The 15,693-nt window shown below is 39.7% G+C and overlaps 1 protein-coding gene across 8 annotated transcripts in view; it reads left to right on the top strand.

Moving 5' to 3' along the window:
- The window catches only part of PPARGC1A (PPARG coactivator 1 alpha), a 640,279-nt gene that overhangs the window by 584,066 nt on the left and 40,520 nt on the right, over positions 1-15,693 (top strand). For all 8 annotated transcript variants that reach the window (XM_025438411.3, XM_035714801.2, XM_049108730.1 and 5 more), the window contains 3 exons: positions 12,215-12,409; positions 14,226-14,348; positions 15,206-15,410. In XM_025438411.3, coding sequence (XP_025294196.1) covers positions 12,215-12,409; positions 14,226-14,348; positions 15,206-15,410 — 523 coding nt within the window. The remainder of the gene's footprint in view (positions 1-12,214; positions 12,410-14,225; positions 14,349-15,205; positions 15,411-15,693) is intronic.

Here is a 15,693-nt window from a genome sequence, read left to right on the forward strand (position 1 = left end):
CCTCGGAACCTTTGCACCTATTCCTTTCTCTGCCTAGAGCATTTCTTTCTCAGCTGTTAGGGCTTGCTACTTCAAATGCCGTGTGTTGGTCTGTCTCTGTCTCTCTGTATATGTAAACACATACATATACATTATTGGATGTATATATTTTACTATCAAGTATGTGTACATATACATACACACACACATATTCTATTTTTCCTCTCTAGAATAGAGACTTTTTCTCACTCCAGATATATTCCTCTGTCTCTTTTTTCTCTCTCTTTATATATTAAATAATATATAATTATGCATATAATATATACAGCTTATATTATTAAAATTATATATAAACTATATTCTCTCTCTACATATATACATTCTATGTAATGTATGTGTGTGTATATAAATGTGTGTGTGCACATATATATATATATATATATATATGTAGTGTATATGTGTGTGTATATATATCCTATCCATTTATTTTTAGAAGGGGCTCATTTGTTTATTATCTGCCATCCTCTCTTTACCAAAGTAAAATGTAAATTTGTAGAAAATAGATTATAGCATATAGGAGGTACTCAATAAATATGCATAAATAATAAAAATATATGAGGGATTCCTGGGTGGCTCAGCAGTTTAGCACCTGCCTTTGGCCCAGGGCGTGATCCTGGAGTCCTGGAATCGAATTCCATGTCAGGCTCTGAGCATGGAGCTTGCTTCTCCCTCTGCCTCTCTCTCTCTCTCACTCTTTCTCTCTCTGCATCTCTCTCTATGCCTCTCATGAATAAATAAATAAAATCTTTAAAAAGTATATGTATTTGTACATATGCATATAAATATGGTATAGGCCTGCATGTGTGTATGTGAATGGAGGGAGTGTCAAATGTAGATATCATTGTTTGGCTTGGTATGGATTTCAGGTGATCACCCCATACAGCAAACATGCAAGCAGCCAGTGATTATTGCACATCACACCTGTTAATTCCAACATACAGTCTTAACACGTAGCAGGTAGGCAGTGACCTTTATACAGATTGTAAGGATTTCTGAGCCTTCATATACTTAGTAATTTTGATGCCACATTTAAAATCTCTATATTGTGTAGGGTTAATAGTATAAAATGGTCTTCCCATTTCCCTTCATTTGTTCGTATCCTATGCCAACCTCAAAGTGTGCTTTAAATGTCCCCCCACCGCCACTAGAATATTTTCCCAACAGATCCATTTTTTGGTCTCACTTATTTTGAACTCAATCTAGTGCATAAGGACTATAATAATGATAGTATTAATAGTAGCAAGGATAAGTCCTCACTATATAATAGGCCCCATTTTACATGGATTTGCTCAAAATAGCCCTTCCAGGTACATCTTATTAATATAACGCCCTTCTCAGATGTGAAATCTGAGACACAGAGAGGTTAAGTAACTTGCTGAAGGCTATGCCCCTTGTAGGTGATGAACTCAACACCCAAATGTAAGCAATCTAACTTCAGAGTCTATATTTTGCTTCACTGGCTCTTTCATAATAACATCAAACTTGTGTAAGGCTTTTATGTATATCTTGAGCTTTAACAAATTCTTAAGACGTCTAGAAATGTTTAAGAACTCTGTGAAAGTATATAGGCGAAAATCCTCAAGAATCATTTAGCATGTTAGTCCATGTAATCAAATAGACTAAAAAACCAAAATGAACTTATGATAACGATGATGGTGAGAAAATGTTGAAGAAAGAGGAGAATGATTGGCAATAAAAAGAGTGAAATGCCATCGGACTAATCAAAAAGAAATTCAGGGAGTAAATAACCAGTAAGTTGTAATCAACAAGGAAGTATAGACGATAAAACATCGAGGCACATAATGTAAGATATTGGAAATAAGCATTCACATAGAATAAATAAAAATATGTTATTAATAACTATTACGAACTGCTAGAGCTGCATGTGTTAGAAGGGATAAATCTAACATACTCAGAATCATAAATTCCGATCATAAATTGATTTATACATTACTCAACAGCCACAAAACAGAAAATTACCCAAACTTGCATGATTCAGAATCACTTGGGGTGCTTATCAAAACTACAGAATTGTGGACTGTTCCTCCAGGACAATCACTCTCAACTAGAGGCAATTTTGCCTCCCAGCAAATATTTGGCAATGTCTGGAGATGTTTTTTTTTAGGGGATAATTGGGGAGGTGCTACTGGCATCTAATAGGCACAGGCCAGGGATGCTAGGAAACATCCTGAAATGCACAGAACAGCCCCTAACAACAAAGAATCATCTGGCCCCAGATGCCAAGAGTATCAAAATCGAGAAACCCCGATCTAGAGATTTTGACTTAGTGGTCTGCGATGAGACCTAGAAATCTCTATTTCTATCCAGGGATCCAGGTTGTTCTTATAAAGGTTTGAAAGCTTGAAGATAGGCTTTGAGGTAGAGAAAGGATATAAAGAAGTGAAGGGAAATGGAAAGAAGGGCAGATCACACCCAGTAGGACTACAGACAGGCTCCATGGTGACACGGGGCTGCCAACACGTACTGAGAAGCAATGCCAAAGCACTATCCTCTTTCCACACGGAAGGCCAGTTCTGCTTCATGGGATATAACTGCAGTTCCCCACCTTGGTTCTTATCTGTTGATAATTAACTCATTTTGTGTCCTCTACTATGATTACAGATTTGGCTAGCATATGCCCACTCTTATTTTTGTTCCATTGATTCATCCATAAAATTCTAACATATAGAGAAAGGAGTGAGAACTAGGTTTTGTCAGATATATCTGGTTTGGTATCCAACTCTGCCTCTGATAAGCTACATGAATTTTGGGCTAATCATAGGATCAATGGGTGGTTTATTTTATTTATTTATTTATTTATTTATTTATTTTTTAAATTTTTATTTATTTATGATAGTCACACACGGGGAGAGAGAGAGAGAGAAAGAGGCAGAGACATAGGCAGAGGGAGAAGCAGGCTCCATGCACCGGGAGCCCAACGTGGGATTCGATCCTGGGTCTCCAGGATTGCGCCCTGGGCCAAAGGCAGGTGCCAAACTGCTGCGCCACCCAGGGATCCCCATCAATGGGTGGTTTAAATGAAATAGTATGTGTAGGGAAAATAATACCAGCCACATAGGAAGCACTCAGTAAAAGTCAGCTGCTCCTTACTATTACTTTTTATTTAAATAATATTTATCTGTTGTAATATTTATGAAACTACTTAAATGAACAGAAAAAAAAGTGAAGTTGAGACTTAAGATGATGATTGGTATCTTATACCAATCTCCGCAACTGATTATTTTGTAGTCTGTTTTGATCTAAGAGGATTGAAAAAAATCCTGCTTCGTAGAAAGGAGTGTTTGTAAATGGCTCCAGGTTTTAAGCTGCTCACCCTCACTTCTCAAGATATATTTTTTTAAAAAATCCTGAGACCAACATAAAATGATTCAACGTGGCGAGTTAACATAGTGCTGGTCTCCACTGCATTTATGATGAGAGAAATAACGCATTTGAGTGTGCATGTTACTTTCTAAAAACAAATTAGTTATGTTGGCACATGAGCTCAATTATATGTGTATAAAATATATCATATACTACAATGTTTATCATCCTTCCTTACAGCACTCGTAAGATGGCCATGGTTCCATGGCACGCGGTGTGAAAAGGCCTCTGGCTAAGACTATATACTCTCAGTTTATAGATGAGTGTGCTATGCAGTATGGAATAAAGAAGCTCACTCTAGTCCAGATAGATTACTTCAATTGTTTTCTCTTGATTAGCGAGCCTGATGCTTCTGCATGGACAGATAGTAAGTTGATCTGGCGTGATTTTCTCTTCACAAATCATCTCGGCTCTTTGGAAATTTTTGCAAATTAATTGCTTGATGATTCATTGCAGTATCCTCTCAAATACCAGAGTTGGGGTGAATTAATCCCCGCATGTATAGGACGCATCCCAACCTCTTCCTTTACAAAAGATGTACGTTATGTTGACTCATACAGAATCAGCGCTTTGGGGGCTTATTTCAGACTCAGCCCCTCTGTAGTTCTGTTCAAATTGCTGTCTCTCCCGCTAAGAATATATTGGCTGTTTGCCTGGCCTATCAGCTGATCTATGAGAATGAATGCAAGATAATTTTAAATTATAGCCTAAGATAAACACTATTAATTGGATGGGGGTGGGAAAAGGTGGGACTTGCAGAGCAAACAACAAAGATAACAACTGGAGAATGAAAAGTCGCATTATATTTTTTAGGCTTGGTTCAACATTTCAGATCTTATTCTTACTCATTTTTAATAAACATCTACTCTATGCCAGATGCCGTAATAGTGATCAGATAGGCCCCACGGTGCTTCTATTTTAGATAGACCATGAATGAGATAAGTCAGTAAAATATATATTGAGTTATAGAAATTAGTGCCAAAAGGAAAAAATAAAATCGGATAACAGATAGAATGTTAGGAGGAGTTGGGAAGAGCTCACTGAGAAGGTGACTTCTGAGAAGATGAAGGGATGAAGGGGCAAGCCATGTGGCCATGTGGCAGAAGAGCCTTCTAGGAAGGGGAAACAGCAGGTGCAAAGGCCTTGGGGCAGAGAATGCTCGGCATTTTTGTAGAGTAGTGATGAGGTCAGAGTGGTTGGAGAGGATTCAGACAGATAAATGGGGGCACTGACAGGGGCAGATGATATAGGTCTGATATAGGGCAACCAACCATACATCTCAGACCATGACAGTCTGCATTAACACCCACGTGGTTGAGTATTTACATTCTCAGAAGTGTTCTGGCTTAGATGATAAATTATGTGGTGATCCTAGGCTAATAGGTCATTCTGAGGATTTTGACTTTGAGGGGCATGAGAAGCCATGGAGGGCTTGGTCACAAGAGGGGCAAGGTATGACTTCGGTTTTATCAGGACTGCTTGGTCTTCTGTGTTGAGAATAGACGATTGGGATGGGGAGCGAGTGGCAAGGGTGAAAGTCCGGGAGCCAGTTAGGTACCTAGAAGATAGTCATTGGGGCACGTGCGCTACGGCCAGAGTTGTCATTTGACTTGAGGTTACATAACTAGCTCATGGTGCAGATGGAACTCAGGTCAATTTTGTTGACTTTCAGTCTGTTGTCATTTACACAAGATCCAGCTTCTCTCTTAGTCCCAACTTGAGAACAGAGTGCCAGGCTGGATCATTACAGATCCATTATGCCTCCTGTTCCGTGGCACAACTTGGTTGCTTCCTCTTCATGTTGTGAGGAGAAGACATGAAACATCTCCCTGCTGCCTACCCCCCACCCCAAAATAGCTCGTTTTGAAGCATCAGCCAAGATTTTCTTAAGCCTTTCTCTTGAATGTCTATATTTACACTTTTGGCTCATGTAACCTCTTCAGAATAATGAATTCCACATGTTCAGTGCATGCTTATTAACTCATGAATGTATGATATAAGTGAGCAAGTTAGAATGGAGCTTAATATAGATATGAACACGTATTTTATGTCTGCTTAAGTAGGAGCATAAATATTAACATAGATTAAATGGACTCTCACAGGTGTAAATATATCTATGGAGGGAGTTCTTCAGTTTTGCTTGTATTTATTTCCACTTGGTTCTTGTTTTATTTTATTGTTTTCGGAATTGTCTTCAGATTTTGATCATTATTTTCCTCAGCTAGTAGTGGATAACTGGGGGGAAGAATATATGTCTGATTATAGACATGTATAGTCAATCGCAGTGGAATATATGAGAATATATCTAAGAGATTGAAATGCACATATACATAGATTCCATTTTATTTTTTTATTATTTTAAAAATATTTCATTTACTTATTTATTTGAGAGAGAGAGAGAGAGTGATAGAGAATGAGCAGAGAGAGCAGCAGAAGGAGAGGGAAAAATAGACTCCCCACTGAGCAAGGAACCTGATGCGGGATTCCATCCCAGGACCCCGAGATCACAACCCCAGCCAAAGGCAGACGCCTAACCCACTGAGCCACCCAGGGGTCCCTAGATTCTGTCTTAAATATGTATACTTAAGATGCAAACTTTTGTGTGTTGGGGGCGTGGGATGTATAGACACACTTATGTACATGTTATTTTTAAGTAGCCTCTATGTCCATGGAGAGTCACCCAAACAGTGAAATGAAAATTTGTGTTCTTTCTACTACCTTCTCTGTCAGTACAACCCTAAATTCCAGCAATTTTGGCATCCAACAGAGCAAATCCAAGGTCACATAATGTGCTTATCTTCTCTCTCCTGGGAATTAAATAGGGGAATAAGCTAATTCTCAGGGCATTTGTAAGAAGTGAATAGATACAGAAGTATTTTTCACAAGACATGTGCGATATAATGTAAAGTCTTTATTGTCTTGGTTATTTTTCTGCTGCACATACACACTTGAAATTTCTTAGGTCATTTTTTTTTTCCTGTCTTCAAATGTGCATCCCTTTTTCAGAGCCATCCCATAAACCAAAAGTTAGTGGGTTATTTTAGGGCCTTCTCCTATTGAATAGGAGGAGGAGTTAATAAATTTCAGAAACGCCATGCAGAGATTCCACCCATTTTCTGTTGGGTTGTGAGAGGGTGCACAGACATGCTATTGGTCCATACCTGGGTATAGGCGAAGCAGGAGAAAGCACATTGGATTGTAAAGCATTTGAGGAAAGAGGGGAAAAAGAGAGGGAAAAAAAAAAGAAAGAAAAAGAGTTGTCTGAGAATGAGTATACAAACTATCAACCTTTCCAGCTAAGGCTTAGACCCTTCAGAGCAGACATGTACAATAAACAATTGGTGAGGTGGTACCTGTCCTGATTAAAATGCTTTAAAGAACAAAGCTAAAAACCTCAAACTCTATTTCAGTAGTCTAGTCTGAATTGTTATTTTTCTTTCATTTCGAAAATAAATTATTTTTTAAAAATTTTAGTTCAGCTTCTTGCAAATTTGATCAGACTTTATACATTAGAGCCAAAATGTGTACATGTAAAAGTTTTTTGCCTTTTTGTGCGTGAAACAGAGATACAGAACTTTATGTATAAAAGTTCAGGAAAGGGACTCCTTCAGTCAATTGTATTTCTTATTTGAACCCCTGCATCTATCATAAAAGTTACTTTCTCATTTATTTATTTCAACTCCTGGTTGGGGTCTAGTGGGAGAAATAATCCAAAATAGTGGATAATCCAAAAATGTCATTTATATTTGGCTTCAGAATGCATTACCAGATGTTACTCTAGCAGATTTCCCTTCCTAATTAGGCCTCACTTAAAGTAGGAGTTAATTTTGTCTTCATTAGCTGCTTCCAAATCAGCAGGATGGGGCAAGGAGGAAGCCCAAGGCATGCTGGGTATTTGGGAGGAAGCTGGCCCAGTGCTAAAAGTCGGCGGTAGATCGTGTTCAAAGAAGGAAATTCAACTATGGGAAATCAAGACGATGAGCATATACCCTGGAAGTGTTTATTGAGCACCTTCTTGAAGGATTCTCAGGCTTTCATCCATTCTTTTTTTTTTTTTTTTTCTCCCTATTAACCATGAGTGCAGAAAAATTCTGTCCTAGGAAATAGGGAGATAATAACCTGAAATTTTGTACAGAAAAAAAAAAAAATAGAGGCTCAGAGAGGTTAAGTGACCTCTCACATAGATTGATCTCTGAGTAAACAGTACCTAAGATACTGAAACTGATTAATGAATGATAAGAAGACCCCACTGTTTCCTTCTTATTGATGATTTGAATAATGAGGAAGCAGGAATTCTCCTGGCCTAATTCGCATTAAGAGAGCTAAGATAATGAAGCTGTGATTAAATGGCTATTAAACTATTTTTATCAAACAGAGATCAAGCGAGTGTGAGAATCTGGGGACGCAGAGTGTAATTGCAATTCTACAAGATGTGGAAAAAATTACTATCATAAGCAGGGCATGGTCCTTCCATAATAGCCTGCATTTAAAAATCTTTGGGATACCACATGCAGGTTTCGCTTTGCAGTTCTCCCTTCAGGTGTTGGGTAGCATCTCGGAGTCCCTCATTTCCTCCTTAATTTAGTAGATTTATTCTTTCTCTATGCACTTGGGTGAGCTGAATGCACTGTCTGCCCCATCACGCATAATCAGTTGGAAGATCCTTTTGCCAAGTGCTCACAAGGGAAGAAAGCCCAGATATCATATACTGGACCCCACATTTCAATCTGGAGGTGACTCTGAGCACCTGCAGGATCATATCACACTTCCTGCAGGTCAGATAGGGACCCAGCAGTCCCAATGGGCAGTAATGAACCTTCTGGCTTTATCGAGTGTTCTGAACTGTCGTTTGTAAATGACACGGTGCTGCCTTGGAATCATTGCGCTTCTGGATTTTGGGTTGTTAGTATACATGCATTGTCTGTTAGTGGAAGCTCTTTACAACTTGAGTATTTGTTGATGTGGCTTGTTAACTCCTGGAGCGTCCTCAGAGAACAAGTGTTACAGGTCACCCAGAGCTTTATTTCCGGGGGAAGAAGAGCAGCAGACTTGCATTGCGTCAGGAGAGCCCAAGGTTGACACCCACCATGGTAAAAGCTGCTTGAGAGTCACAGAAACGTGACTGTGGAAATGCCTATTGGCCTGTCCCTACCTTTCCTTACCTCTCTGCTGCCGCCCACAGCACTGAGCTCAGCCGTGTACTGTAGACCACTACCTAATTGGAGGCCTGCTCTCTCTCTCTTTCACCTCTCTGCTTTTCTCTTCTTAATGTATTAGAGAGGTAATAAGTATATTTTTGTAAAAACAGTAATTTCAAACAATTAAAAGGCAGTATCAGAGCAGAGTCTTTGAAAGGTTATTTTGCAAAGTCGTTTTACTGGCTGATGTATTTCAATGCCCCGTCACCTGTGAACAGACATGTGTTCGTAGGCCATAGTGCTTCATCTGCAGTGACTTTGATTTATTTGCTCTGTAAATTGGGACCGAAGCAATAATGGGAAGTGACATTAATTGTTTACCAGAGTCCTTTTTGTCACATCCATTGCCTTCTCTGGAGTGTCTGATTGTTGAAATTCATGCTAGACTAATTGAAATTGCCATAGTGAGGAACAGTGTCCACTCAACTTTACATACAGGAATATCTATTGAGCTTCAGACCAACAATGTCATAAGGAAATATCTTAACTTTTTCCCCAGTCTTCTACAGTTAGACAAAACACAGAGAATTTGAAATAATAGCGTTCTTTCCTTCCAACATTCAAGAACAACTTTTACTAAAATAAAATGATTTCCGAGCACCTCTCTGAGTTACCCATGTTTGTGATGAACATGGGCTCTAAGTAAGGATTACAGCCCTACTGGGCTCTTCTGGTTGAATACCAGGCTGCCCTCCCCTGACACACACTGAAACACCCACATACACCTCCACAGCCCCCCATTTCCCCCCCACTGAAACACCCACACACACCTCCACAGCCCTCCAACCCCCCACACCTCCCCACCTCCCCCGCACATGACCACACACCCACCCACACCCACATACACATACTGCCAGTCTTCCCTCACACAACCCTCCCTCCCATTGTGGTTCCAGTAGAGAGAATTTAAATAGCTGTGGCTTAATCAGATCTTGTAAATTAATTATGACATTATCAGGCTCCAATATTTCTGCCATTGTTTTTGATGTACATTCACCCGGGCTTATTAAAGAAATTGGAGAAAACTAGTTAATTTAAGTGTTCTTTGTCATTCTGACTTGATTGGAATTATTGTAGTTTGTTTACACTAGGGATAGAACTAAGGCGCTATTGTATTATGTGATTGAAAGCAAATAGAGGCTTGTAGTGTTGCTGGAAAGCCAAATACAAAATTTAAATCGGGGTAAACAAAATTACTCATTTATTGGTAAACATTCTTAACTGTTTTTCTTGAGCTATTTTTGAACTTCAGTGAAAGAAGAAAATTGGGATACCTGGAAAAAAAAGTCCAATTTACTGAAACTGTGCATGAGTGTGTGCCTGCATGTGTACCTGAGAGATCTTCAAAGATTTTTATTAGATAATATGGATATATTTATATTAATGTAAATCTCATGATTTTAGATTATTTAAAATACTATGCATTTAATTTAAATATGATTTCTATTTAGGATGGATTAATAACCTGAATTTGGTTTTTCATATGTGGGTGGAATCCAAATAAAAAGGGGAAAGATTAGAATCTTTGGACACTATATTATGATCCTGGGCAGAAAATAAGTGAAAACATTTCAGTATCTTTATTATTCAGATGACCTGGACAGATCCAGAAGAATTGAAGCTGGGTACTATGATCAATAATGTTTTGTTATTATTAAATCAAGTAATTTGATTTTTAAAGAATTGATCAATTTATGGAAGAAGCGGTGCGATTTTGAAGTTAATATTTCACCCCTTTGATTGGGATTTACCTCCTACAGTGGAGTCTTAAAACTCAGACAGTTGTCATTCCATCCTGTGTGCCCAAAACCACTTGACTCCCAATGCAAAGTCCAGGGGCATTAGGGAGACACATTATGGAAACGTTAAGAAATGCTAGTAAAGTCGACCATGAGTACAAATGGCTCTTTTTGGCCTCTCGAATTCAGAAGAGAAAGAAGTCTGTAGTTTTACTCCTGGATGGGGACTCATCAGTAATGAGAGAAAACAATTTTTATGTGAAAATAGAATGTATACGTGATAAAGGCCTGCCTAATTTCTCTAGTAATACAATTTGATTTTCTGATTAGCTGTCTTATTCTGTGATTCTTGTAATTTTGTCAGGTCAATTAACTGGAGTTCAGTGCTAGAGAGAAAGGACGTGTGGGCACTGCTGGCTTCATTAGATGTCAGCAGCTTAGGTGCATTTTGTAATAGAATCTGTGTGGGATAATTTAGCCGATATTGTTAATGTCATAGCATGCGGAACTTTAAAAAAAAGATTTATGAAGCAGGTCAAATTGGACAAACAATGTGAAGTGCTAACAGAAGGAAGAGAAAGTGATCTACACAATGTATATTCTAGGCAGTAAATGCAGATCGATGAATTATTCAGCAAGTCATCAATGAGCATACTGTGTGCCTAGCATTGGCACTGGCTGCCCAGGTACATGGACTCTAACCCATTTCCCTATAAACAATGGTGTATAAGCTCCAATTTGGGAGATCTTGAAAGATATGCAGAGTCCTGAAATAGATGTTTTTAAAATAAATGATTCACAGGGTCTTCCCTTCCACTGGAAGGGTTTTTGGAGGGCAGAGGTTTGTCTTCCTCTTTCCATCTCTGACACCAAGCAATGGCCCTGGTGTAGTAGGTAGGCAGATGTGTTTATGGAATGAATACCTGAGGATTAACTTTCCAAGGGTGTGTGGATGGGAGTGACTGTGGGAGTTGGGGAAGGAAACAAGTGAGAATATATTCGCAGGAGCCCCCCGTTCAAAGTAATGTCGCATGTGAATGGTACCCTGGCCACAAGAAATGAATGCATTTAAGTGACATTGCAGAGTAAGACTCTAATTAATGACTGACCACATAAAGAAGACTCAAGGTAGTTGTATAGGTTGGGTGCGAAGAACTGTTACCCAAAGTCAGGAGGTCAAGGGAAACAGCAGTTTTGTTGCAAAAGGTCCTATGGTTGGGTTTCGGAGCAAGAAGGAGCTATTATCAGGTAGAAATATCCAGTGGGCAGTTCTAGATTTATGACTAAAGTTGGGAGAGATGTCAGGGAGGGAAATAAATGGCTGTGGAGTGTTCAGTGATGAGATTATAATTGAAACCATGAAAGTGTATAGTTCCTCTCGCTGTAGTTTCAGTTTCTGGTGCTGTTCAAACAGTGGGTTATCTAAACATTTCGGCTGCACAGGAGATTGAAACACTATATCTGAAGATGAAATAGACGATGGTTAAAATTCTCTCAAGTTCTGAGATTCTCTAGACCTTCTCCCTTAGTTAGAGAGACAAGACCTAGGCATGGGGCCTTTGATTGGGAACAACAGTCAAAATCAGCCGCGATCCACCCCAACGTCATAGGGCTAACTTGGACAGCTCCACATCTGAGGTTGGCACTGAGAGGGACCAGTGAGGTGTGTGAATGAGACCAAACATGGATGTGGAATTTGAAGAAGATGTGGTCTTTGGGGTTCCAGCATGAGCATTCACAATTTTGCGGAGAGTTTACTCATTGGGATAAACGTGAGCCGTCTGTGCTGATTGATAGCGCTCCCTATCCCCCAATGTCAACTCTCTCACGTCGCCTGTTTTTCTGTTTTTGTAGAAGATAGATGAAGAGAACGAGGCGAACTTGCTAGCCGTCCTCACAGAGACACTGGACAGTCTCCCCGTGGATGAAGACGGATTGCCCTCATTCGATGCACTGACAGATGGAGATGTGACCACTGAGAATGAGGCCAGTCCTTCCTCCGTGCCTGACGGCACCCCTCCACCGCAGGAGGCCGAAGAGCCGTCTCTAGTAAGAGCCCTTCCTACTGCTTAACAGGAATCCGAGTGGCCTCTGGCTACCCGCTGCCTGGGCATGATGTAGTGACAATCAGGTTTGGACTTTCAGTTTAGACTGGGGCCGAGAAACAATTCCCGAGCACACTCAGAGTTGCAAATTCTGTGATTCCGTGTTTAAAAATGTTGGTAATAACAGCTTTCACGTGGACTCACTACACTTTATTTTCATGGCCTTTTGCTACGTACGTGCGTGTGTTTTTATTTCCTTAGCATCGTTTATGTTCATGGTAGAAACGTAGAACATGCAGACAACCCAAAAGGAATAGACCCAGAAATTCACCTGTACAATCAAGTAATCTCTAATGTTAAAAAGAGATTGAAATCTCCTCTTGTTTTGAGATACATCCTTATGTTTGTGAATTTGAGATAGATGTCTAGTTGTTCATGTTACATATTATTTTATTGTTTGCAGATGTCCTAGTTCATTAAGAGATTCCTTATGGTCGGGCATTTAGTCTTTTTCCAATTTCTCACCATCATAAATTATATAATAATCGACACATTTATAGTTTTATTCCGATGCCTACGATTCTAGAAATAAAAAAGTAGATCAAGGGACATGCAATATTTTCAGGTTTTGCATCCATAATTCTTATGAAGATTGAAAAATAATAGCACATTTGCAACCTAAGTTCCCTAAATTTATGGGAGGCAATGAAGAGTGAATTTGTTGGCAATGAGGAGTAAATTTTCTTTTGGATGCAGTGCTTGACCAGAATTTTATTAGTTCTAAGACACAGTTTACCTTCTCATCTATGGTAGCCATTTGTCATTTGCCATAAATCTGATGTAAGACCACACGATGTAAATTATGGAAAGCTATCCTCCAAACTTTAATAATGTTCCTTGGCATGCCGTTTAGAGCTGGTCTCTTTTCCATCTCTAGGTTTTTTGAAAAATGTTAAAAGCACTCCATGTAAACACATGGAGACCCTACTTGTACTTCCCTGCCTTTCGAGATTTGTGGTTTAGAAGAAACAATCTCGTAAGTTGTTTCCTGCCCCCTCACCCCCCAGCATTTCTCCACTTGCCGTTGCTGTCTAGTACTTTGATGTCTTTACATTGATACCAGATGATTTTCATCCACATAATTGGCTCGACTGGGAGGGGTTGTTGACTCAGCGTCACACTGCCTGCTTAAGCCTGGAGGGCCTAGAAGGCCAGCAAGCCAAATGAAGAAACCGAGGCCAAGACACAGTAAATGCTTTGCCTGAGCCAGAATCGCATCTCCTGACTCTATCCATTCACAAATCTTTTTCAGAGATGGCCCCTCTTTACACCTAAACATCCTTTGAATCAGTGAAGTTAAACTGGATTGTGCAATATCATTCAAGACATTACAGAATCTTTAATTTTTTTTCCCCCTTGATTCATTTGGGTTATTGAGGGGAAATGTACTATATTCTGTCCCTAATCCCAGCTCCTCACTTAGCAGGGCAGCTTTCCTCACCTAATAGGTATTTGGAAATCCTTTTAGGAAGATCCCTTTGTCTTACTTTATAAAAAAAAAAAAAAAAAAAAAAAAGACAATACTCAGTCTCCAAGGTAGGGAAAGGAAATACCTTCGCAGTTGGGAGTGTGACACCAAATTTTTTACTTTTAAAAAATACGTTTCCTTTAGCACTATTGTGTTCAGGTGTGACTGTAACGAGTGAGAGGATTAATTTTTCTAATGAATGAACTTTAAGTTTAAAATTCCAGTAACTTATTCTAATGCTTAAACGATGCATAACTTTTCTTGCTTTTCCCCTTCTCTGATACGTTTCTAGCTTAAGAAGCTCTTACTGGCACCAGCCAACACTCAGCTAAGTTATAATGAATGCAGTGGTCTCAGTACCCAGAACCATGCAAACCATAATCACAGGATCAGAACAAACCCTGCAGTTGTTAAGGTACAACGTAAACTTTTTAATATAGGAGGGAAAGTAACAAAGGATTTTGCTTGAAGCAGTAAAACAAAGAATAGGTTTATTTCGATGTATTCAGCTGGGATCCTGCAGTTCCTTTATAATGTGAAACAATATGAAATGGGTTTCCAAAAGCAGCGCTCCAGCTACTTTAAGCTAGAAAGAGTTCATTTGTGCTTTGTCTTTGGATGATTGGAATGGAAGCTCCGCCGTCTGTTACTCCTTGCCCACTTTATTAATACATGCGGCAATGTGGGTTCCGGTGAAATTTGCTGATAGGCTGGTATTATCTACGAGTGACTTTAAGATGCAGGATTGCCGTTTTGCCAGCTGTCTAACCTGAGAAAGATTGCTCTGGAATCACCGCAAAAGATCTATCTCTGCCATTAATTGGATGGAATGCTGGCAATGACATAATTCGGTTAGCGGGCTGTATTAAACAATGTTTGTCTTGCCATTCACTGTGAGTGAAAACGGAGCGTTAAGGGGTACTTAAGAGAATTGTGAATACGGGGCTCCAGCAATCAGTGGCAAATTAAGGTTTAAACCAGCTTATTTTTTTTTATTCACAGTAAAGGCGCTATAGGGTCTTGTTAGTTACATGTTGCTGAGTAGGAACATTGAAATGTAGGAGAAATGAAATAAAAAGCTGCATAAATGTCATTTAGGAATTTTAAATGTAATTTTCTTTCCTTGTTCTGCAAACAATTATTCACAGCTCATAGATCTAGTACACTTAGACTGAACACTTCATTGAAAATCTCATCTCTTCAGAAAACCTATATCCATTCTGATAAGGTTCAGTTCACTAATTTTAGCTTTCTTTATGCCTTGTTTTTAAGACCGAGAATTCATGGAGCAATAAAGCGAAGAGCATTTGTCAACAGCAAAAGCCACAAAGACGTCCCTGCTCGGAGCTTCTCAAGTATCTGACCACAAATGATGACCCGCCTCACACCAAACCCACAGAGAACAGGAACAGTAGCAGAGACAAATGCACCTCCAAAAAGAAGTCCCACACACAATCGCAGTCTCAACATTTGCAAGGTAGGCCGGGGGCCGAAACCAGGCTGGCGGTGAGGGCGCCGGAGGCAGAGCGAGCTTGCACCCGGCTGGGAGTGCCGCGACTCCGGGCCTCCGCTCCACCGCTGTCTCTCTGGAGAGGGAATTCAGCCCTTGATTATAGCCTTAAAAGCAAAGCAAAACCAAACAGAAGCAACACCTGCCTTGGACACAGGTTGTCCTATTCGGCTGACACGCAGCCTCATTCACCATCACCAAAAGGCACCTGAAATGTGAGCTTGGGTGGGGAGCGGGTGGGGGAAGGTTT

This window comes from Canis lupus, chromosome 3, assembly GCF_003254725.2.
Source record: "Canis lupus dingo isolate Sandy chromosome 3, ASM325472v2, whole genome shotgun sequence".
NCBI classification, from domain to species: domain Eukaryota; kingdom Metazoa; phylum Chordata; class Mammalia; order Carnivora; family Canidae; genus Canis; species Canis lupus.